This window comes from Sinocyclocheilus anshuiensis, unplaced genomic scaffold, assembly GCF_001515605.1.
Source record: "Sinocyclocheilus anshuiensis isolate Anshui unplaced genomic scaffold, SAMN03320099.WGS_v1.1 scaffold465, whole genome shotgun sequence".
Lineage (NCBI taxonomy): Eukaryota > Metazoa > Chordata > Actinopteri > Cypriniformes > Cyprinidae > Sinocyclocheilus > Sinocyclocheilus anshuiensis.
Genome location: NW_015539898.1, coordinates 624,665 through 649,626, shown reverse-complemented (window position 1 = coordinate 649,626; position 24,962 = coordinate 624,665). Strand labels below are relative to the sequence as shown.

The window sequence follows — 24,962 nt, the reverse complement described above, 5'->3', positions numbered from 1 at the left end:
CTGATCCCTAAACCCACCCATCTCCACCCCTAAACCTACCAATCTCCACCCTCTGATCCCTAAACCCACCCATCTCCTCCCCCTAGATGTGGATCCAACCTCGCCCCCTGGATCTTGTGTTCTGCAGTGAGGGGCTACTGGAATTGTGAGATAAACAGTCGCAGTTACCTTTTTTTAAATTCTGTGCCGGAAATAAGCAATTATTTTCCTTATTTTTCAGAATTGTGAGAAATAAACTAAGAGATAATCACAAGAAAAAAAGTCCGAATTGCAAGTTTATAATTTGGAGTTTATAAATCGCAATTGCGAGATATACTGTAAACTCAGAACAGAAGAAAAGTCGAAATTTTGAGATACAAACTTTGTATTGTGAGATAAAAAGTCTAAATTTTTACGAGACATAAATTCAGAGTTGCAAAATATTAACTTCTTTAAAAAAGTCTGAAATGCAAGATGATAACACAGTTCTGAGAAGAAAAGTCTTAGTGTATTTATAACTGACTTGTTTATTATTTATTCTGACTTTATATTTCATAATTCAGACTTTTTTCTCACAATTGCACAACTCAGAATTACAAGATTTTCAGAACTGTGAGATGTAAACTCGCAATTCTGAGAAAAAAAAAAGTCTAAGAAAAGTCTTATTGCAAGTTTATAACTGATTTATTTATATTCTGACTGTCAAAATGTACATTTTTCTCACAATTGTGAGTTTACATTTCACAATTCTGACTTTTCTGTTTATTTACTTTATTGACTTTTTCTAAGATTCCTCTAGTACAGCTGTCAGGTGATTTGGTCACTTTATCTGCGTTTGTTTGACGCGTGCATAAACACTGCATACATACACTGCATTGATTATACATATTAACAGTGATATATGTTTATTTTTCTAGGTGAATGTGTTATTACTTGGCAAAATTTATGTATTTATTATGTTTGTGCTAATGCAAAGTGTTTGATTTAATGGTGTGTACATTATTTTGTATACATTCATATTCAGGGCCTCACATCTGTTCCATATGAGCCATGAAGGTGCTTTACTCTTCCTTATGTTTGGCTCTGTCGTTCTGCTTTCCAAGACTGTTTGGAAATGTTTTTCTGTCCTTGTAAACAATTGATTGGGCTCCTCCGGCCTCTCCCAAACCCAAGGGGCCCACACTTGGTCTCGTATCTGTCAAGGTAATCACAATGAGCCAAAACAATATTAGCATGACGGCATCATTTAACCTTGTCCCTACTGTGAGCTCGCTAGGAAAACGTCTGTGACAGTTGTGGACTTTAAAGTGAGGAATTTGAAGGTAATTGAAGCAGCATGGGAGAAACGACTTGAAAATGGGGACAGGTGGTTAGTATTATCTCACCGCCTGACCTTAATGAAGGGATGAATGTATCTGCTGGGTTGGAGGCAGAACTGTGCAGAGGCAGCTGAATTATTGGCGACCATCTAAATTGTTTATATGGTGCGAGATAGTTGTCTGGGAGAGTTTGAAACAGCTGATTGCGATGCTTATAGTAATAATATAATAGTGATGTCCAAAAGTCTGAAAATCTGGAATCAAGAGTCTAATTTAAACCTGGAAATTAGCAGATGAAATTATGCCATTGTTGACATAACTGTTATATTTTAACTATTATAATTTAAAATAATATTTTCTCTTTAAATGTTATACTGATAATATAATTTTAATGTAAATAATAATATTAGAAAAAAGGCAAATAGTGGCACATTTTCACAAGTGGATCCCACTGCATAAAATGTAATAGTCACAAATGGGACACACAGAAAATGCGAACTAAATAAAAATGATACACTCATTTTACTTAATATTTACTAAATCTCTAAATGTTTCTAAATTCACAAAATATACAATTTTAACATAAATATTTAATATAAATATGTTTTATTTACAATGTAAATGACATATTCACCATATTAAAATAGTACAGCTACTAATAACAACATTGTATTTTCCAGCCTAAATGTTTATATGTTGTGTTCCACAGAATAACAGACCAGGACTACCTGGGCCTAAAGGACCCAAAGGTCACAGAGGACCGGAAGGAAAAGATGTGAGTGCACCATTTCATGTTTTTAGCTACTGGTGTATGTAATGTAAGGGTTAATTATAAAAGTTGACATATTCGTTCATATCATGATTCATGTTCTCCAATGAACGTTCATATGAGCACATTATTCTGCACCATTTATAGTGTTTATGTCAGTATCCTGGCATACTTTAAACACTGCATCTATATTTTGGATCAGTGAAACAAAACAAAACATACTGATCTGCTGTTAGATTTGAGTGTTGTACGGTGGCCGAGAGAGCTCAACGCACTTTTTTGGGTCCCCTTGAAACATTTCCGTTGTGGTCCGTGCTACTTGCAGCGCGTTTCTTCATTTGCATGTGTTGTGAGGATTTGCAGCGCCTTTCTTCATTTGCATGTGCTGTGAAGATTTGCAGTGCGTGTGTTGTCAAACTGATGAAGATGTTTTCTTAATTTGCTGGTGTTTTTTCAATTTGCATGTGTTTTCTTAAGTTGCAGCGTATTGAGCTCTCTCGGCCACCGTAGTCTTGGAACTTTTGAGATCTGCATCAAATGTCTGACATCCAAAGGCACAAAAAAGTTCAGTTCGACTTTTTGTTGAGAAATTCAATGGAATGTGATCAACAAATCTAACCCCGAAATTTTGGCCAAATAAAAGTTAGAAAAACAAGTTTTATTGGTAGCTTGAGATAGTATCAAAAACACCACTGGCCACATTTGACTTGCTCACTTAACCTAAAATATGTCAAAAATCTGGAACTAAACCTGATTAACGATAAAAGATAAAAAAAATTAAAAAAAATCCAAATCAGATACATTCACAAGATGATTGACGTTATTATATTTTCAGAAGTAATCAACCCAGCTCTTACACTGTCCAGAGGAGCCAAGATAAGTTTTTAAGTGTACAGATCTTCAGTTATGTAGAACGGTTCTGAACAGCAATGAGTTATGGGAGTGTGGGAAGGGACATTTTTCTCAGCCTGCAATTTTGTGATGTTCCTCTTTGCCACTGGATGACATCCAGAGAGGAGGAGACTTGACGGTCTCAAAAATGCTCTTATTTGGAAAGAGATTCTTTGGTCTGGCAGAATTATATCTGTGTAGCACAAAACAAAGCAGACAGTGAAAAAACAAGTTTTATTGGTAGCTTGAGATAGTATCAAAAACACCACTGGCCACATTTGACTTGCTCACTTAACCTAAAATATGTCAAAAATCTGGAACTAAACCTGATTAACGATAAAAAAAATTAAAAAAAATCCAAATCAGATACATTCACAAGATGATTGACGTTATTATATTTTCAGAAGTAATCAACCCAGCTCTTACACTGTCCAGAGGAGCCAAGATAAGTTTTTAAGTGTACAGATCTTCAGTTATGTAGAACGGTTCTGAACAGCAATGAGTTATGGGAGTGTGGGAAGGGACATTTTTCTCAGCCTGCAATTTTGTGATGTTCCTCTTTGCCACTGGATGACATCCAGAGAGGAGGAGACTTGACGGTCTCAAAAATGCTCTTATTTGGAAAGAGATTCAGAGCTTCTTTGGTCTGGCAGAATTATATCTGTGTAGGACAAAACAAAGCAGACAGTGGCCTTTGCACAGACCTCTTTATGTTGTTCGATATTACAGAAGGAGTCATATTTGCATTTGGTGTGTGACTTCATGTGCACATCGTACATTTCATCTGTCTTGTTTTCATGCACAGGGACCAATAGGACCACCTGGGCCTCAAGGAACTGATGTGAGTGAATTTACTTTAAACAAACTGAGTTTAATTGAATGCACAAATCTAAGAAAGGCACACATTATTGGATATAGTCTAATGCAAATGTTCCAGCACAGTTCCTGAATTAAGAGACAAAGAGCAGTGCAAATGGTGACAGTGCTCTTGATAATAAATGATTCTGGACATTCCACGATTCACTTTCCGTTATTTTTGTGAATTCCACATCGCTGACAGTCAGTAGCGATGGAAATCTCTAGCCAAGGCCCAAGCACATACTAGACTACTCCTTTTGTGGAATAAAAGCATCTTTCTATAGCACACAACAGCTGGCTTGTTCCAACTGCATATGCAATGAAATGAATGCATGACACTATAGATGTGCCGTCTTTACCTTTTGTGGAATAAAAGCATCTTTCTATAGCACACAACAGCTGGTTTGTTCCAACTGCATATGCAATGAAATGAATGCATGACACTATAGATGTGCCGTCTTTAAGAGTGACATTTAGATAAGTTTTTAAGTGTACAGATCTTCAGTTATGTAGAACGGTTCTGAACAGCAATGAGTTATGGGAGTGTGGGAAGGGACATTTTTCTCAGCCTGCAATTTTGTGATGTTCCTCTTTGCCACTGGATGACATCCAGAGAGGAGGAGACTTGACGGTCTCAAAAATGCTCTTATTTGGAAAGAGATTCAGAGCTTCTTTGGTCTGGCAGAATTATATCTGTGTAGGACAAAACAAAGCAGACAGTGGCCTTTGCACAGACCTCTTTATGTTGTTCGATATTACAGAAGGAGTCATATTTGCATTTGGTGTGTGACTTCATGTGCACATCGTACATTTCATCTGTCTTGTTTTCATGCACAGGGACCAATAGGACCACCTGGGCCTCAAGGAACTGATGTGAGTGAATTTACTTTAAACAAACTGAGTTTAATTGAATGCACAAATCTAAGAAAGGCACACATTATTGGATATAGTCTAATGCAAATGTTCCAGCACAGTTCCTGAATTAAGAGACAAAGAGCAGTGCAAATGGTGACAGTGCTCTTGATAATAAATGATTCTGGACATTCCACGATTCACTTTCCGTTATTTTTGTGAATTCCACATCGCTGACAGTCAGTAGCGATGGAAATCTCTAGCCAAGGCCCAAGCACATACTAGACTACTCCTTTTGTGGAATAAAAGCATCTTTCTATAGCACACAACAGCTGGCTTGTTCCAACTGCATATGCAATGAAATGAATGCATGACACTATAGATGTGCCGTCTTTAAGTGACATTTAGATTTTGTACATTTAAAAAAAAATAAAAAATTCTATAATTCATAAAGTTTTTTTTATCCCCCAAACATTAAATTAAGTGACCATTAGACTGTTTCGACCATTATAAAATTAAACAGGCTGTTATTTTACTACTGTGCTTTTAAGACATCAGTTTAAACAAGTATTTTGACATATGTTTTTAACGTTCCATTGTGACAGGTTTACTAAGCAATCTGTGCTAAAATGTGCTGCATAAATTTTTAAAATCGCACTGACAATGGACCTTAAACTTCAGCTGCTCGTTTCTACTCGTTCTTCAGAAGGATCTGCAGAGCTGTAGGTGCTACACCACCAGAAACTGCTCAAAGTGTACCACATTTTACATTTATTATTAGTTATTCTGGTTTTTAGGAATATTATAATCTCTCTCTTAGTACTGTGACAAGTTTCTGATTGCCAAGTATGCGTTGTTGATATGTAAATATGGTATGGTATTATGTCTGATATAAAAAAAAAAAATAATAAAATTCAATAAATTGCCTCTTTTTTTACTGGAGAGAAATATTTTTATTTTTTTAGTACAATCTTTTTTATCAAAACATTGGGAAATTTAATTCCTGATTACCTCTTTGTTGCATGTTGGTATAGTATGTGCTTTCATCCTTCAGCACAAGAGGAAATGCACTTTTAAAAAGTGTATTTGCAGTAATTGTGAGTCTTTGGGGAGTGTTGTGCACAAAGTGCAACAGAATTTCCTGTAATTAAAACAACATGGATGTGTAGCTCCATTTTGTGATACAAAATATAAACAGAGAAAATCAGTTGCAGAGGCAGCAGTCTTCTCTATTACTGTCTGTCTCTCTCTTTGTAGGAATGTGAGATTCTGGATATCATCATGAAGATGTGCTGTGAGTAGACCTGCTTTTGTATTTACCCATGACTCACTATTCCATTTCACTACCTCCATAAATGGTGTACTGCCTGTCACCCACATTGATTTAACAACGTAATGTTGGCTCGTGCCATAAAGTGATGATACAGCAATCCACCTAGCCAGCTCAGTGTTCACAAAAACTCATTCAGTGTGTTCATTCAGTGTTCACAACTTCGTTTTCAAAAACTTAATACCACCATTTCTATATAAATGTGCTTTTTTCCCAAAACACTGTGGAAATCATGCATTCATATAATATGTCATATGTAAATAATTCTTCAGATTATTAAGTCACAGAATCATCTCTTAATTGTTTTTGAAAGGATATTCATTATTTTGTTTCATAACTCTTGTTGGAGCCGTAGCCTTTAACCCAGAATGGATTCATTTAAATGCGCATATATTGTGCATGTTTATCATAAACATTCGTTTTGGAAGCTTAACTTAGATATTTAATATCACCATCTGGGCATGTGAAAGCAGGACTAATCTAATTAGAGAGAAAACACTGATTCTTTGAACAGAATTGTGTAAAGGTTCAGTGTGAAAGCACACGCCAGTTTGAAGGAAGGGGATTCGACAGTATTAACCAATCAGATGCAATAATATGTAGTGGGCTGCTGTTTTACTTAATACTGTCCATATTTTTGGGAAATTAAGGTTCTCCCCATACGACCCTTGGGCTTTAGTCCTGTGCATTCATCATCTTGAGCATATTACTTTTGCGTTGTTCTGTCCAGACTTTCACAGATTGGTTTATTTTATGTCTGTATATTAGAGGCTTATGTAAGCCATTGTTCTGTTCATTATTGCCACCAAAGATTAAACAGATTATGCTCTTTTTGAAATTCTGCTTTTGGATTGTAAATTCAAACATAAGCTGATTAAACTGTCAGCTATTTTGGTCAGAGCATTAACTGATTTTTTTTTAAGCGTGAATGAATAAACTTTTATGAACGCTTATTGTTTCCAGATTAGATTCTTCCATCTGTAAAACTGCAAAATAATTGTGGATCCCTTACTGTGAATGTTTTGACAGAACATGCGTTTCTGATCTGCCTGATATTGTCAAATTTGATGCAAATGTAATGTGTTCTCTCTTTCTTCCTTAATTTCTTTCTTTCAGCTTGCTGTGGTAAGTCCCAAGAATTTGAAGTATATTAAAAAAGTTTCAAAGTGAGATTTTATTTAGCGTTTTGGAATGCCATCTTCTCTATAAGCATGTTTTTTTGTTTAAGAATGCAAATGCGGACCCCTGGACATTGCCTTCATTGTGGACAGCTCTGAGAGTATTGGAGCTTCTAACTTTGCCATCGCTAAAGACTTCATTGTGACGGTAATGGACAGGCTCAAGTTAAGACAGGTAAACTTTTTAGATCACTATGAGACTTGTTAACATTTCAGTTATCTGTCAACTTTGATTTGTTGAGTTATAACAACCATATACACAGAGGGAGACACATTTTTTTATTCAGATTAGTGGTCGACCGAAATGGGGTTTTCAACGGTTGATTCATAAATTATTACATTTGGTCCTCCTCTCCAATGTTGAATATGTGGCATTGTTTCTTTCAGTTTGGTGCCAATGAGTCTCGTATTGGCGTGGTGCAGTACAGCGGTGCTAGTGCTCAGGAGGTCATACAGCTTGGTGACCCCAACATTAAGACCCTGACAGACCTAAAACAGTATGAAATATCAATGTTCTCTTGTTAAAAGCCACAGTCTGCACACAATATGGCAAAAACAACTTCAAGATACGCTTCTGTGGCTTGAAACTATTTGTTTTCTCATCATACGAGCTTGCATTATGTGCGCATGTCTGGCATTGTGTCTGAAGAATTCAAGAAAAATGATCTTGTCGTTCACTTTAGAGCTGTGAAAGACTTGCGCTGGCTGGCTGAAGCCACGTACACTGGAGAAGCTCTGCAGTACTCGCTAAACAACATGATTAACAAGCTTGTGACGGAGAAGAGCGTGGTCATTGTCCTTACTGATGGACGCTCCGACACCTTAAGGGACAAAGTGCCCCTAAACGTGCTGTGTGGCAAGGGACTGAAGGTAAACTTGGACAACAGTTTTTTGAAAAAAAAAAAAAAAAAAAAAAAACGTGCCTCAAGTTCACTTATATTTTTGCAACACTCCTGTACATAACCATACAATTCCATTTTCCAATTCCCAGCTGAAATAAACATTAGTTGCAGTAAAGCACCAACAACATTTATTCCTGTTAATTATGCTGATTATCAATTAATCAGGATTTATTTTTGCACAGTTCCTTGCACAATGACCTCAAAATACTTTTACCATAGCATATGATTTATAAACTTATACATTTTGACAATTGCATCACATAACCAGCTTCATATGTATGGCCATCCTGATATAGTAAACTTGATTGTTAGCACACCCGGTACAGCATTGCATTTGCGATGCGGAGCACTCAGGTACGAGTCCCCCCAAAAAATGAGTCACATTAAAAGAGCTAAAATTGCATGGTTGCTTCAGCATACGAGTTTTTATCTCACGTTTGCTTTTGTTAAAAAGCATTGATAAGGTTCATTGTAAGGTTTAGTATTTTCAGACATGATCTTTTAACGCCGCTCACTGGACATTTAATTTCTGAACTGCCGCAATATGTACAACAACCAACATTATAATAAAACATTGGCAAATTCACGTACTTCTGTTTCGGATTAAGCTGAGCATGCTTTTAGTGCCTCTCACTGGATATTTAAGTTTGAAAGTGTAGCAAAATGTGCAAGAAGCAACATAATATCATTTTGCAGAAGTGGCACATTTTTCCAATGACCCTGCATTGAACTTTGTGCTAATCAACTAATGCAGCTGTGTGGATTTTTGAGGAGGTGTATAGAAACGGCTTTCACAGAAGTTAAATTGATTATTCAATGATATGAATCAAATATCCCACAGATGTGATGTTTGGTTAAGGAAAACTTGTGATCCAATGACATTTGATGTTATTGGCATGCAAGTACGGTCCCATGACATGAGGTTAAATAAAATCCACAACCAGAAAGGATGTCCCGGTAGATGGAAACTTTGACTCTCTTCTGGTTTCTGGCAGGTTGGTGGCGTTGGAGTGACGGATTATGCAGAAAGGCAGCCCAATCCAGAACAGCTTGATGAGGTTGTGTGTAAAGATGATCCCAGAGAAGGCTTCTCCTTTGTCTTAAACAACTTTGGTCTTCTTTTGGATGACAGTTTCCTGCAAAACCTGACTGAGAAAATCTGTGAAGGTAGGTTAAGTACTGTATCTACTGCACATCTAGGGAGCTTTGTGGGTTCTGGATTTGATTTTGAGAGATATTTACAACGTTGTGCTTTTTTCACAGACAAGAAGTGTCCCACCTATACTTGTCCAAGTAAGTATTGATTTGAGAACACAAACCACATTTGTCAGTGTTTTGACCATGAGATGATAATGGTTACACCTTCTTCCTCTTGTCCAGTTTCATTTATTGACAACACTGATGTCCTCATCATGATGGACAGCTCGGCCAGCGTGGGCTCCAAGAACTTTGAGATGACCAAGGACTTCGCAAAAATGCTGGCTAAGCGCTTTTTGTCAGCAGAAAGAGGAAACTTCCAGGTCAGGGTTGGTGTTGGCCAGTACAGCAACAATGCCAACATAGAGGCCGAATTTGCCTCAAATTCCACCCAGGTGGTTGCTCAAATCGCAGAAGCCAAGTTCCAGAATGCAGGTACTCAGGTAACAAATGCTCTAAACTTCGCCATTGAGCGCTTCAGAGGTGGTAGGACGAGGAAGAAGAAGCTGCTGGTGTTTTCAGATGGTCGTTCCCAAGGCGTCAACATCAACCAGATTGAAAAAGCCGTGGAGCAGGTGAGCAATGCTGGCATTGAGCTGTATGTGCTGGCCGCGGGCAACCAGGTAAACGAAGCGCACCTGCGCACCTTGGTGAGCCGAGGCCGTCCCTATGACAACACGTATGCCTACCACCACCTTTTCAAAGTACCCGACTACCGCTCATTGGTTACTGGGGTCTTTTACCAAACTGTATCCCGCAAGATTTCCCTGGAGTAGTATAGCACAAGCTTTGATTGTTTTCGTTTTTTGTCTATTTTTCATGTGAATGATATATCTGAACTTAAAAGGTTTTTCATAGTCTCTGTTTCGTTTAATAAAAGACAGTAAATGATTGTGTCCGAATTCTTAAAAAATACCTACTTTTTATGTTACTTACTTCTTTGTAAAGTAAAGGGATTATTCAAGCCATTTCACAGTTTATGTCAGTTGTTGGAGTTGGTTCTAGTGCTTTGACTATATGACTGTATTTAGTTTGATGTCCTTTTTTTCCTCTGGTCAGGAGCTGAAATCTCTATGATGATGCAGACTTAGACTCTTTGAAATGCATTAAAAAAAAAAACAATTGTATCTTGCAGTAAGGGTCCAAAATGAACACGTCCTATCTGTCTATCTATCTATCTATCTATCTATCTATCTATCACCTATCTATCTATCTATCTATCTACCTATCTATCTATCTGTCTATCTGTCTGTCTGTCTGTCTGATTATCTACCTCTCTATCTATCTATCTATCTATCTATCTATCTATCTATCTATCTACCTATCTATCTATCTGTCTATCTGTCTATCTGTGTGTGTATATACATATACATACAAACAAACTGTAATATACTTGGAAATAAAAAAAGAATTGGCATTTGTTTTGGACCCTGCTTGCAACCAAGTCCTAGCAATTCTTTATCTGCATTAGTCTGTGGTACACTTAATTGTTAGCATTAAAAATAAAACTTGAATATAAATTTGGTGCTACCAATGTCAACACTACACTAGCTCCTTTAGTTATTCAAATGCAGGCTTCTTCAAAATTGTTCTTCAAGAATTTACCAATAGGTTTCTTGTGTCCAAAATGTATTTGAGACCAGCCTCAGGGCTATTGTAAAGGTATTTGAAATAAAGGATGCTACACCCCACCACTAAGGCCTCTGTCGTGTCTGTCTTGAAAAACATCTGCATGCTCAAATTCCACAATCCACCAAAAGACACTGTGGATGATTACTGTCAGTTTACTTGTCTCGAATTGCTTTTCTCAGTAATTGATCTCCTTGCGTATGCAACAAATTTTCACTGCCTCTAATTCTCCTTTTAACACTAGCCAACAATCTGACTTCTCCGTAGAGGAGTTAGTTAGTGTTTTTAACAGCTCTTGTAGAGATATTTTAGATTTTGTAGCTCCAATTAGAGTAAGAAAGCTGAAATCTTATTTACCATGGCTAAATGAAGAATTAAGAAATTTAAAGAAACTATGCATGAAGGCAGAACGGAAGTGGAAAAAGGATAAACGAGGTCTTCCTTGCCTCTTAAAAAATCTGATGTCCACTTATCAGTGTAAAGTTAAGGAAGCAAGAACATATATTTTTCCGACCTGATTACTAAACAGTGACATAATCCAAGAATACTTTTAAAAACTATTAATTCTATTATAGGTCCTTTGCCTAGCCAGCCAGTTGAATCTACTCCAGAGAATTGCGACGCCTTTTTAAATTATTTTTATAATAAAATAGTGGAGATTAGACAGCAGTTTAATACTGATTTCAGAGATCATGATGTTGATTTGTGTCCACCTTCAATATTTACTCATTTGAATGAAATCTCTTTGTCTACCTTGGAACACATTGTTGTACTTTCAAAATCCTCCTCCTGTTCTTCTGACTGCCTTTCTACTTGGTTTTTAAAAGCAGTATTTCACACGGTTGGTCCAGATATTTGAGCTATTATTAACTGTTCTTTGTCTTCTGGCATTTTCCCACATGTTTTAAACATGCCACTATTTATCCATTATTAAAGAAGGCTTCTCTAGACCCCTCCATTTTAAGTAATTTTAGACCTATTTCTAAGCTTCCATGTCTATCAAAGATCTTAGAAAAAGTTGTGTCAATGCAACTGATTTTGTATATGGATAATAATTTAATCTTTGAAAAATTTCAGTCGAGTTTCCGCTCCCAACATAGCACTGAAACTGCTCTGGTTGAGGTTGCTAATGACCTGCTGCTTGCAGCTGATGCTGGCTTGTACTCTGCTTAAATCCTTCTTGATCTTAGCTCAGCCTTTGACACAGTGGACCATAATGTCTTGATCAACCGTTTAAAAACTTATGTTTGTATCAGAGATGTAGCTCTGGATTGGTTTATTTCTTATTTGTTGAATAGGTCTTTTTCCGTAGTGCTTGGAGATGCCTCCTCTTCTCGTGCTCCTTTATTTTGTGGGGTCCCTCAGGGATCTATTTTGGATCCCCTTCTGTTTACTATCTACATGTAACCCCTGGGTCAAATTATGCACAGTTATGACATTGAGTTACACTGTTATGCAGATGATACTCAGTTGTATGTCCCGGTAAAGCCTGGTATTATTGATACATCCCATATTATACGAAATCAAAAATTGGATGTCGAAAAATTTTCTAGAGTTGAATGACTCCAAGTCAGAAGTGTTTATAATTACCCCATGCGTCCCCAGTAGTCCTAGTATTATTAATCTCTCCTCTAGTCTGGGTGCCTTATCTAATAATGTTCGAAAAGATGCTCGCAACTTAGGTGTAGTTTTTGACTCAGAACTGTCCTTTGATGTTCAGGTGACTAAAGTGGTGCAGTCTTGTTTTGCACAACTAAGGCAACTAACGAAGATAAAGTAATTCTTTTTTTTGGCAGATTTGGAAAAGGTCATTCATGCTTTTATTTCTTCCAGACTTGATTATTGTAATGCACTTTATTCTGGTATTAGCAAGAGAAATCTCCAAAGATTGCAGCTGATTCAAAATACTGCTGCTAGGCTTTTAACACGTACTAAGAAAAGTGACCACATTACACCGATTCTTGCTGCTCTTCACTGGTTGCCTGTGAGTTTTAGAATTGATTTTAAGATTTTGTTGCTTGTTTTTAAGGCCTTGAAGGGTCCTGCCTATATTTGCGATTTATTAATTCCTTATGAGCCTGATCGCTGCTTGAGATCCTCCGGTACAGGGCCCTATTAATGGTTCCAAAATCTCAACTTGTTACCAAAGCTGGCCACACTTTTGCTAACACAAACACAATTCATTAGTTGTTTGAAGTTGTAATAAATTATTTTAATGGATTTGTAGAGTCATAAATTTTTTACTAGCCATTTACCTGAACTTTAGCTTCAAGTTTACTAAAACTTAACATTTAAATTTTACTGTGAGATGGGCAGTTAAGAATCGAATCATTGAGTAGGCTGAAATTAGGGTTTTCTAATAAAGTGCAGATGTAATGTGTAAGCAACAAATCCACCATAACAAGAATAGCAATGTACAGTGAGACATTTAAGATGATTTACAAGGCATTACTTTTACAAATAATTGGAATTTAATTTAAAAAATATCTTGATACGAACATATTCCTAGTAATCTATTAGTCTGCATTTACATTGCGTGTATCTATTTTGACATACCATTTTTGTCCAGTGCTAGAGTGAATCACGCAGTTGTACTCTATGTAGATGTCACTTCCAAAACTTAGCAGCGTGTGGGCCGTCGGCCCTCTTAGCAGCATGAAAAGCAATACTTTTATTCAATGGTTTATAGCTATACATACATTCTAAAAAATTATCCCTTTAAGAATCAAATCACTGAGTGAGGGTTTTCTAATAAAGTGCAGATGTAATGTGTAAGCAACGGCTCCACCATAACAAGAATAGCAATGTACTGTACATTTAAGATTATTTACAAGACATTACTTTTACAAATATTTGGAATGGAATTTAAAAAATATATTGATATAGATACTTTTCTAGTAATCTATTAGTCTGCATTTACATTGCGTGTATCTATTTTGACATACCATTTTTGTCCAGTGCTAGAGTGAATCACGCAGTTGTACTCTATGTAGATGTCACTTCCAAAACTTAGCAGCGTGTGGGCCGTCGGCCCTCTTAGCAGCATGAAAAGCAATACTTTTATTCAATGGTTTATAGCTATACATACATTCTAAAAAATGCTGGGTTATATTTAACCCAGCATTTTTTAGAGTGTACCCTCGAAAGTGCAAAAGACCGCTCACTTTGCAATCACTAAAAAGCTGTCACTCATTTCAGTTCGCGATCTCACAATGTTATATTAAAATCAATAAAGTTGTCTACACTGCATAATGCATCCCTTACTTACATCGTGTTGTTCTTTGTTAATGATAGAGGATTGGCGAGAGAGCATACTGAACAAAATCTCCGGTGTTGTGAGCGGTGAGTGGATTCTAACTTAAACATCTCTGATTGGCCATTGCGTTCAAGAGATCAACAAACATGCCTGTGATTGGCTACATTTTTCCACCGCTGCAAAAACACGATGTAAAAAGGAACATTTCATGCTCCAGAGCTCAAACTCAAAAATGCAATAGAGCGTTTGCTAAATCGGTTTCACCATCATCATTACAGTATCAATTAAGGGTGCTCTTGCTTTCGTTTCAGGGTGCTTATATTTAAAATGGACTTTGTGATGTTTTTAACCATTTTTAAATGTTTAAACAAAAATGTATTTGTGATCAGACATTAACTGCGGACCCTGCACTTCTGCTGCAGACCCGCGGTTGAAGACCCTTGCCTTTGGATATTAGTGTTGGAATAATGACATGACATATTTTGTTTATCCCGTATGGATTACATCTTGGAAAGGATGAGCACTGCTTCTTCACTTGTTGAACAGTGAATGGGATTGTCTATACATTTGTACAACAACACGAACGACAATGTATAATGCCAAGTCTCCAAATGGAGAACATCCAGTTAACAACCACAACCCCCTGACAACATGCAATATGTCATCAGAGATCAGTCTGTGGTTTTTCTATGTAACATATGCTTACATAGAAATATATGCCTAGTTAGAGGAGAGACATGAAACAGGACAAAATGCACTTGCCAGCCTTATGATTCAGGACACAGTTTTCTGTTTTGGTAGGAAGAAAAAATATGTAGAATTTGACATATTTGCATACTAAATTTAGACTGTAGGCCTATGGGGTTGATAAAAAAAAAAAAGCCCATGCTTTTGAAAGAAGTCTCTTTATTTTATATGCTGCATTTATGAAAAGTACAGTAAAGTCAGTAAAATGATATTATAATGTAAAATAATTTTTCTATTTATTATATTTTGTATCACAGGCATACAGATTTGCATTCCTGTGATGCAAATCTGAATTTTCAGCATCATTTCACCAGTCTTCAGTGTCACATGATCCTTCAGAAATCATTCTAATATGCTAATGGTGTTTAAGAAACATTATTAATAAACACAATTTTTTTTTATTTGTTTGATGAATTTAATGTTTAAAGAACAATATTTATTAGAACTAGAGATATTTTGTAACGTGTTTGCTTTTACTTTGCTGATCAATTTAAAAACATCCTTAAAATGCATCCAAAAATACATCCAAAATATTAATAATAAATAAATAAATAAATAAATCACTGACCATAACTTTTAAATGGTCATGTATACATTATCTTTAATTAATTAATTAATTCCTTGTACTTAATTTTCTTTTCCTCATGAATTTCTCTTCTCTTTTAAGAGCCAGGTGAATCAGATCAGTGAATGAAGTAAACTCCTGGTTCAATTTATTTAATACCCCGAGGTGACAAAGCATGAGAGGAAGCTGTAATGTGATTCACTTTAGCTGTAAATATATCACATGTGGATTCGTTTTACCATTGTACAATTTCTCATTAATGTTCATTTTCCCTAGAAACGACATTGAAGAACAACTGTGATACATTAAATTAATAGTCTCACTGGATTCCTTTCAAGTAAACAAAACCCTTAACATTTGCATTGGCAAGCATAGCTTAATATCTGGCACACTGTCCATCCATCCATCCAGCCTACCTTTAGCACATCATTAGTATCTGTTAGATGGTAAATGAACCAGTACTTTTGTATCTGTCCGCATTTACCCAGTACTAATTACCGTATCTTTCCAACAGATCTCAACAGTTGCCTCTGCTTCTCATATCTCTCAGAAAGACCATGTCAAGACCCTGTGCTCCACATGATGTGCAGCTAGAGTCATCCCATTCTCTGCAAGTGGTTGTAAAAGGTCATTTCCGGTCAGGGATCCAGTAGCAAAGGTGTAATCTTGCTCTCATCTATTGAGGTTTTGTCATGGCATCTGTTTCCTATCCTTACTCTGGAGCCTGCAACCACACCAACCATTAAACTATTATAAAAAAAAAAAATTCAAACCCCCCACTCACATGCACACCGTTGCTCCTGTAGTGATCACGACTTCCAGTTTCCAAAAACGACCATAAAACTGATTGCATGCTCCTCTAGAAAGCAAGACTCAGAACATTGTTGCTCCCATATTGTGATATATCATGACCTCGGACCATCTCAACATTCATTTCCATATTTTGGTTTGATAGGAACTGAGAGATTTACTTGAGTTAGTCTCTCAATTTTCAGTAAACCGAACCCCAATCCCTGTCATAGATTATGTGGACATAAAGACGTCATACATTGCTTTTTGTTTTCTGTGTTGATATATTTCCTGTTAAAAGAGGAGGTTTAGGGTACATTAAAGGGCTTGATGGCAATTTGCTTTCTAATTGTAAGAGCATCTGATTGGACAAAAATTGTGTTGTAGAGAAATCTTCAATATTTTTGGTCTGTTTTCCTGGCAAAGAAAGACTAAACATTTTAATTTTAAATTAAAACCTTTTATTCAGCAATGACACATTACATTGATCTAAATTGACATTTAGAATGTTCAAATAGGTTTCTCTTTCAAATAAAAGCTGTTCTTATGAACTTTTTGAACCTATTCATCAAAGAATCCTGACAAAAATATCAAGCAGTAGAACTTTTTTTGTTTGTTTTCATATTAATAAAAATAATAAATGTTTCTTGGTCTGCAAATCAGCATATTAGAATGACTTCTAAAGGATCATGTGACATCAAGTTCAAGTTCAAGTTCAAGTTGAGGATGGTCAGTGGGGGGTGGTCAACGGAGTTTCTCCTGAAGTCCATCACAACCTCCTTTGTCTTACTCACATTGAGGGACAGGTTGTTAGTGCCACACCATTCAGCCAGCTTTGCCACTTCCTCATGGACTGGACTGGAATAATGACTGCTGAAAATTCAGCTTTGCATCACAGGAATATTTTAAAATAAAAAAATAATTGAAATAACAGTTATTTTAAACTTTAATAATTCTTTATAATATTAGTGTTTTACTGTATTTTTGATCAAATAAATTAAGACACTTTTAAAAACATTTCAAAATTAAAATATATATATTATTTTTTTGAACGGTAATGTCTGGTTTTATTTCTTCTCATTTTTAAAGTAATGTTCCCCATGCTTTCCTAAGAACAAGCTTTCCCAGTTGGAGCCTTACTCGGAAAAAAGCTGCAGCTGCTTAAACATCCAAACCTTATTCAAATTCAACTTTTCTGCCCCCACTCATTGGGTAATTTCAGCCTCTGATATTACAATTCTTTCTTAACTCAGTAAGAGCCTGAATATTTAAGTGAACCAGATCCACTTTTTATTGTCAACAAACCTTAAGACATTCAGCCTTGAAATAAACAAACTGTCCTTTGATGTTCAGGTGACTAAAGTGGTGCAGTCTTGTTTTGACTGATTTCAACATATTTAATTGTCTTGCCAGATTTGATGTGCCTGTCTGTTTCATGTAAGTGGTGCAACATGGTTTTCTTTAGGAGCTTCCCATGACATGAAGTTTAATGCTGTAGCATGTTACTAGAACAATATTCTGATATAGTAAAATACTAGTTCAATATACTATATACATGCCAAACCCATTCGCCAAATTCTCTTGAAATCCCACAGAAGAGCACTGTGGCCATGGAAACTGAGTATATGGAGGTTTGGGAGGGGTTTTGGAGGGGAGGTGGGGAGGTTTGGTACAATGTGCCCAGATAATGTCTCCCAGCTGGCTTTGAGCACTGACAGCCAACATCTGGAGGCATGTGGCCACAGAACTATCTCGGTTAAAGGATGCAAGTTGCCTGCAGGAAAAAAAAAAGCTATGAGGTGAGCTATGACAAAGAGTGAAATCAAAAGAGGAAATATGTGTAAAAGACTGGATTAGGTAAATATACTGGAGGAAATTGAAACTTATGTTTTGTTTAAGTTTGGTTCAAAGAAGGGGGCTTGAATGCATGGGGAGTGAGGAACCTTTGGGAAGATGGGGGAGTAGAGAAATGGGAGGATAAGAGATCAAATCAGAGACAGGGAGAGAATGGTGGGAAAGGGGAAGGAAAGAATTGGCTTGAATGATGTAGAAGGGTAATCCCACAATGCACAGTAATTTGCTTGAGCAATGAGAGCTGTGAGAGCTTCATGGTGGGAGTTTAGTTTAGTTTAAACAAACTCCGGCCAATAGTGAACCACAGGACCGGGATACCAAAACCATGGTTAAACACTTAGTCAAATGACACACGCAATCTTGTTACAGCTCGTAGGAGAAGCTGAGTCACAGGCTTAAATTAGGAGGGTGGAAACCCACTGGAATCAAAACACTTCATATTAATATAAGCATGGATCATCACTAACATAATTGAGTCATTACAATGTGATCTACTCTGAATAATTGATCATCAGCCTATGCCATCCGTCCTGATGAATGATGGAAGTAAGGCAGCATCTCATTAGCTGACTTGAAAGTACTCAGTTTTGGCAACATAAATTGTTGGATTGAATTAAGATGCAATTCATGGAACAACTCATGGAAATGTGTTTGGTTTTCTTACTTATTTAAGCAAAGTTGAACTCCTGAAAAACAGGTCACAAATGTTGTTTGCCATTGAACTGTAATGAGAATGCTTTTTAAATTCCAATTCAGTTCCTGAAATTGAATTGAGGAAACAAATAGGAATTGTAGTTGATATTTGAATAATATGAATTATAATAAAAAACCTCACATAATCCCAGTAAGTGTATTTTGAACTAAACAAAAACTAAAAATTCCAATAATTTTCAGATATACTTTTGATTGTGTATGCATTTGTTGAAGGCATCAGTCTGCATTATTTTAATTTATTTTTTAAAATAATCATGTTTAACACCAGAATTATCCTGTTGGTAATGGCCATCACCAGCAGGGAACACCATGAATGAGTGCACTTGGTCTGCAACGATGTTCAGATAGCTGACAGCTGTCAGGAATTGTGCTATTGGGATAAGTGTCCCAAGAAAACGTCGCCAACAGCATGGCCTACAGTGCATCCAGGTGTCACAGCCTCTGTTGGTAATTGGCGTATCCACGCTCAGCCATCAACGTGATGCACCAGGACTCTTGATTCATCAGACCAGGCCACTTGCTTCCAATCATCCATGGTCCAATCTAGATGATCTTAGGCCCATTTCATGTGTTATTCATGTGGCAATTGCGTGCAGTTAGTGGCATCAATGAGCTGTGGACGACACACAGCCGGACGACGGTTCGTTGTTTGGCCATCCGTGCACCACTCTTGATATGTACTCACTACAGCAGCATGCGAACAATGCGCGCCGTTTCCGTGATCAAAGTTCTGAGGAGCAGAGCCATCACAATTTGTCCTTTTTTTTTAAACTCCAATAAATAGTCAGCTTTTCCCATTCTGACATGAACACTCTACTGACCGAAAGCCGATCCTCGGGTGGCTTATATACTGCTCTGTTTAGATGCCAGGTGCGCTCAATGCTCTAGGCTGTAATGGCTCATCAGTGTATATTGTGTCTATATGTATATAATCTTGAAATTAATAGTTCTGTTTTCTCCATCGTTTTTAATTTAATTATGTCATTGGCAATGCTTCTTGGGATTGAGGTTCTTTCCTTCATTAAAGTCATTAAGTACTCAGTCTTGTACCTTATTTTTTCTTGTAAACAAATTTCAAATACTTTTTTGCTTCAATTCAAAGTTTGTAATGTTGTTTTTCACTTTGTTGCTGGTTGGTTTGGTTCATAGCGTATTACTCTATAACCAAGACATTTTTAATCTTTGAATGGGAAAAATGAACGGGAAAAGTACTTCCAGATTTCCCAATTCCACTTCCCGTGAGCCAATTTAAATCAAATGTGAACTTGTAAACTGAAGGAGAACCAAGTCTTAAATCTGAAATTTGCATAACTATTGTAGCGAATCAGCTCATGGGGAAATATGAATAATTAAAAGGTTTTCCTATGAATTAATTAGTAGAAAAGTCCATTTCTACTGTGCATTGTGTCTCTTCCTTAAGAAAAAGGCAGTGATTTTCCCTACTTACATTCCATTAGGTCGTAAATGTATCTGGTGTCAGGGTTGCCATGGTAACCAGGGGGGGCCTGGTGTCGTTGCAGACATCCTGGCATCCAGTTTATTGGGTGAGGGGACTGTGACGATTTGTTAATCTAATGAATAACTGATTTGTTAAATCAAATGAAAAATTGTGTGTTTGATTGGTCCAGACGCTACACTATTTTGGTGACACAGTCACTATGGATACAGTCAGCAGTCGTTATATCTGAGCAGGACAATAGTCTTGTTCTTCAGTTTGAGAAGAAGATCATTGGACACTGTCAAGGCTAAAGGCCACCCGCTGAGAAACGTGAGCGTTTGCACCGACTCCAAAGACTAATTAAAGCTCACAACTAAAAATCAACCTGCATTATAGACAAACATCAGCAAATGAGTAATGAATGTCTTCTTCCGATCTGCACCTGCACCAGCCAAAACATTGGTTAAAGCGCCTCATCAAATGACGGTTTACAAATTCATCCCTCCTCTGTTTAACATGGCACAGATGTGTGCGCAGCCCAACCGACAAACAAACCACACTGTATTTACAATACACAAGTAGATGACTCAATGGAACCGTCAACACACTGTACACTTAAATAAGGAATATTCTGTGAATATGTTTCACTCTATGTTCCCATTGAGGCAATATTTCCCTGTTGAGGGCAAACCCATGCTCTCAAAGGGATTCACTGTTCTGAAGGTCTGTCTAGCACGAATCATTGGTTAGGGAGAACAAGGGAGCGTTACGTAGCAGGTTTTGCTGACTATAAAACTTGGGAAAATCGTGAATAGCACCATATGCCAATTGCAATATCACATATCTGGTTTTGAAAAGCAGACTAAATGTTATCTTAAGCTAAATGTCATGGTAAACTATGATTGGGCTGCTACGCCTTGGTTTTATTAAAAACAGATCTGCACAGTAAGCGGGAGTGCACTAAAATGACAATATTCTTTTTTGTTGCGCTTCCATTTTTCTAAACCTGTGGTTTCATTTGAAAGGAAATTGGTTCTGCTGCTAATTCCAAGATTTCAGTGGAGCTCTGGATTCAAAGATAGGGCACCATGATTCTGTGATGAGAGGACCCATGGCACGCACACATATTCTGAGGGTTTCTCATGACACTTTTTTTTTTATATTTGCCCCAATTTAACCTTTAATTTTTTCAGTTGCACACAAGCAGGAAAATCTAATTTCAGAAGAAAGAGTTCTTGTGAGTTCTTCAGAATGACAGGAGTCCAATTTTCAGTTTAATTAACTAATTAACTAATATGGAGTTGTATGGAAACTATTTCCGCCACATGAAACAAAAACCATGCTTTGGTAAAACATAATTATGAGATCAAAATTAAGAGCTGAGTCTGTAAGAGTTGGTCATAATTACTTTATCTCATAATTGTTTAATGTCTCATAATTTATCTCATAATATATACTTTTTATGTCATAATGACTTTGTTATAATTTTGACTTTTTTATGTTATAACTTCGACTTCTGTAAAAACTATTTTTATGACAATTTTGACATGTTATAATTCATTTTTAATTGCCCAATTTGAACTTTGTCATAATTTAGATTTTTCATGTGATAATTGTCAAAATGGACTTTTTCTAATAAGTTTTACACTGTCATAATTGAATTTTTATGTCATAAATTTACTTTCTTGTCAGTTTCAACTTTTTGTCATAATTATGACTTTAATATCATAATTTTGATTTTTATGCTGTAATTTCAGCTTTGCATCTCATAGTTCTGACTTAGTATCTCATATTTTGGGCTTATAATGTCAATGTACATAATTATGTATTTTGATCATTTTGATTTATGTTATAATTTTGACTTTTATGTTTTACTTTTATTTTCTTATGTGGCAGAAATGGACTTCCAAAAACAGCTGATGAGTTTACAAAACGTGATATGTATGGGTTATTCTGTAACAGAGTTGTTCAGCAGGGTCTTGTAGTGGAGTAAGTAGTTTTTGAGCTTGTAACTGGAGGGAAGTGTGGAATCATTCTTGCAGTATTAGTCATCCATGCCTCTGAGACAGAACAGACTCGGTCCCCCCTCATTTAGACCCCTTCCATCCCCTTTTTTCCTCCTCTATCCCTTTCTCTCCTTTTTAAGGAAATATGCAAGCGTTGCCAAGAAACAAAGGAAAAAATACAAACCCATCGCTGTTTCACAAGGACTGCTCTGCAGAAGCTGAGCTGAAATAGTGCTTCCTCTCTGCTAACTCCACAGTGCATTGATGCTGCCTCATTTCTCTTCACACAGGTGCTTGACATCTGAATTTTTGTCCAGAGAAACGTTTAAGCTAATTAGATGAGTCAAAGCTGTTTCACAGAGCTATATTTATCAATCTTGCTCCAGTTCGGAACATTTTACATTTTTGGCTAATCTAATGCACAAGATTGAACATGTGAATCAAATTGGAAACCCTGCATCCAAATTTGCATACTATTCATCATAAACAGTGTGCAAGAGTACAGTTTGTGCTTCTTATAATAGCATATTAAAAATAGGATGCCAAAAGTCTCAAATGATGAAACATTTGAGATGGATTTTGGATGTGTGTATTATGCAGATAAAACAGGGAGATGCAGATCCTAATATCTAGACATAGACATTAAATTAAGAAAAAGGAGGTAATTACAGTGGAAAAGAACTGCGGAAAATATTTGTTTTCATCTGTTATTTTTAGTAGTGATCTGGACTATAGAAATTGTAGAGCTCAAGGTCAGAAATTACTCTGAAACAGATTGCATATACTTATTTTTGACCGTGTTTGCACTTGATATAGAGTACATGTATGTATACTTAGGAACATGCCGCACACGAAGTGTTTAAAAGTGAAACTGTAGCAAAAAATGATAAAATCCAGCTGGAAGTTGTTGTTATTCTTATTAACTTATGTGCATGTGTGTGTGTGTGTGTGTGTGTGTGTGTGTGTGTGGGCAGAAAAACTGGTGAGAAATCCCATTAACTAACACTGAAGGTGAGACACTATCTAGGAACTTCTTTGACACCCTAGCAACCACTGAGAACACCCTAACAACTGCATAGCATTGCCCAAGCTAACAAAAATATGTTCTAAGAATGTTTTACTAACGTTCCCATAACGTTTGATTATGCAAACATTAAGGGAACATTGCATTTTTATCAGTTTGCAAAAGCTATTGGAACGCTACTTTTGAATTTTCTGTAAACATTCTGAAACAAGTTGATACATTTAAAAAATGTTAGCTGAACTTTCCATGAACAAAATAGAAATAATGTTTTTGTGCATATTTTGTGAATATTGTTAAAAACCAGATAACTTTAGATAAACATTCTATTAACACTACTGGAAGAACGTTTGTTCATAACTTAGAGAGCACCTTGCCAGAACATTATTCACTGTTCTGAGAACGTTTCCTGTTAGCTGGGGCCAGGGCAGGACTTATGGGGCCGGGGGCCCCTGGGCTTGAGGTTATGTTTGGGCCCCATACCTATACTACAAATGCCCTCAACTAGAACATTATTATGGAGTAACACAAAATACACAAAAATTTAAATATGCTTTCAGGTTCATATACTGTATACAATTAATAGGCAACATGTCTAGCCTAGTCAAAGTTTAGATGTAATATTAAATAGTCACTATAATACAATAAACAGGATGTGATCTCTCAGTTGAGAGATCAATACCCTGAAATAACACTGAGCAGAAAAACCAAAGAGATGTATTATTATGAAAATGTATTGTCATATCTGTGTCCTTTTATGTCAGATTCTTAAATTTAATAAATTCAATCTGAATAAAAAAACATGTTGACTATTAACAATCAAATGAAATCACTATAAACAAAATCCATAGATGGATTTTGCATAAGTTATGTTAAGTTTAAATACAACATTTTAATGTAGAAATATTAAATGATTGCAAAAATTGAAATAAGCTACTTTTTAAAATATGAAACTACAACCGCCAGTAGGTGGCAGCAATTGACTGTCTTAATGAGTGAGTTGAATCCTTAAATCAACCGATTCGTTTAAAATGCTAATTCATTTAACTTAGCAAATGACTGTACTAATAGCCTGTTTGAACCATTTACTGGTCCGTGTAATGCTGAGAAACAAAACACTGTGTTGCTCGGAGACGCATCGATGGGGAAAAACAGAATTTTGTGTCTGACAGTTATTCAGTAACTGTTGAAATGCGACTAATAATTTCTGACTGGCACATAACTGAACAAATGTAAACGGGTTAAGGCGGGGCCCCCTACAAGGCGGGGCCCCTGGGCTGCAGACTAGTCAAGCCCAATAGTAAGTCCGGCCATGGCACTAGCATCATGGTGTTGAATTTTGCATGAGCAAGTACCAATCACATTTCCTGTATATTATAGCCCATTTGATGTCAAATAATTTATTACAGTATATATTTATGTCTTCCCTCTCTCTTCCTCCTACATTTGGAATTTTAAGGGCTTCCTGCTGCTTTTCTGTCTTATGTAACCTGGGTTCATGGGGATATTTGTGCAAGTGATATGAAATTCTGTGGAACTTTGGAAAGGATGTAGAAGATATTCTTTCTATTTTCTCTCTCACTCTTTTGTTCGCCTTTCTTTCTCTCCACACTTGGGAAGTCCCAAATTCAGCCACCCCGTTTCTCCACACCTGGCAGTACAGGACAA

The 24,962-nt window shown here is 36.5% G+C and overlaps 1 protein-coding gene across 3 annotated transcripts in view; it reads left to right on the top strand.

The window, feature by feature from the left end:
- Positions 1-10,440, top strand: part of LOC107685955 (collagen alpha-1(VI) chain-like) — a 35,851-nt gene extending 25,411 nt beyond the window's left edge. The window contains exons 26-35 of one of the 3 annotated variants that reach the window (XM_016482721.1): positions 2,008-2,073; positions 4,654-4,689; positions 5,926-5,962; positions 7,115-7,123; positions 7,227-7,351; positions 7,564-7,673; positions 7,860-8,046; positions 9,074-9,245; positions 9,342-9,362; positions 9,450-10,440. In XM_016482721.1, coding sequence (XP_016338207.1) covers positions 2,008-2,073; positions 4,654-4,689; positions 5,926-5,962; positions 7,115-7,123; positions 7,227-7,351; positions 7,564-7,673; positions 7,860-8,046; positions 9,074-9,245; positions 9,342-9,362; positions 9,450-10,051 — 1,365 coding nt within the window. In that variant the 3' untranslated portion in view covers positions 10,052-10,440. Of the gene's footprint in view, positions 1-2,007; positions 2,074-3,763; positions 3,800-4,653; positions 4,690-5,925; positions 5,963-7,114; positions 7,124-7,226; positions 7,352-7,563; positions 7,674-7,859; positions 8,047-9,073; positions 9,246-9,341; positions 9,372-9,449 lie in introns of all 3 variants that reach the window. The other 2 variants (XM_016482719.1, XM_016482720.1) reach the window with 2 other exon arrangements.
- Positions 10,441-24,962: the final 14,522 nt, after the last annotated feature.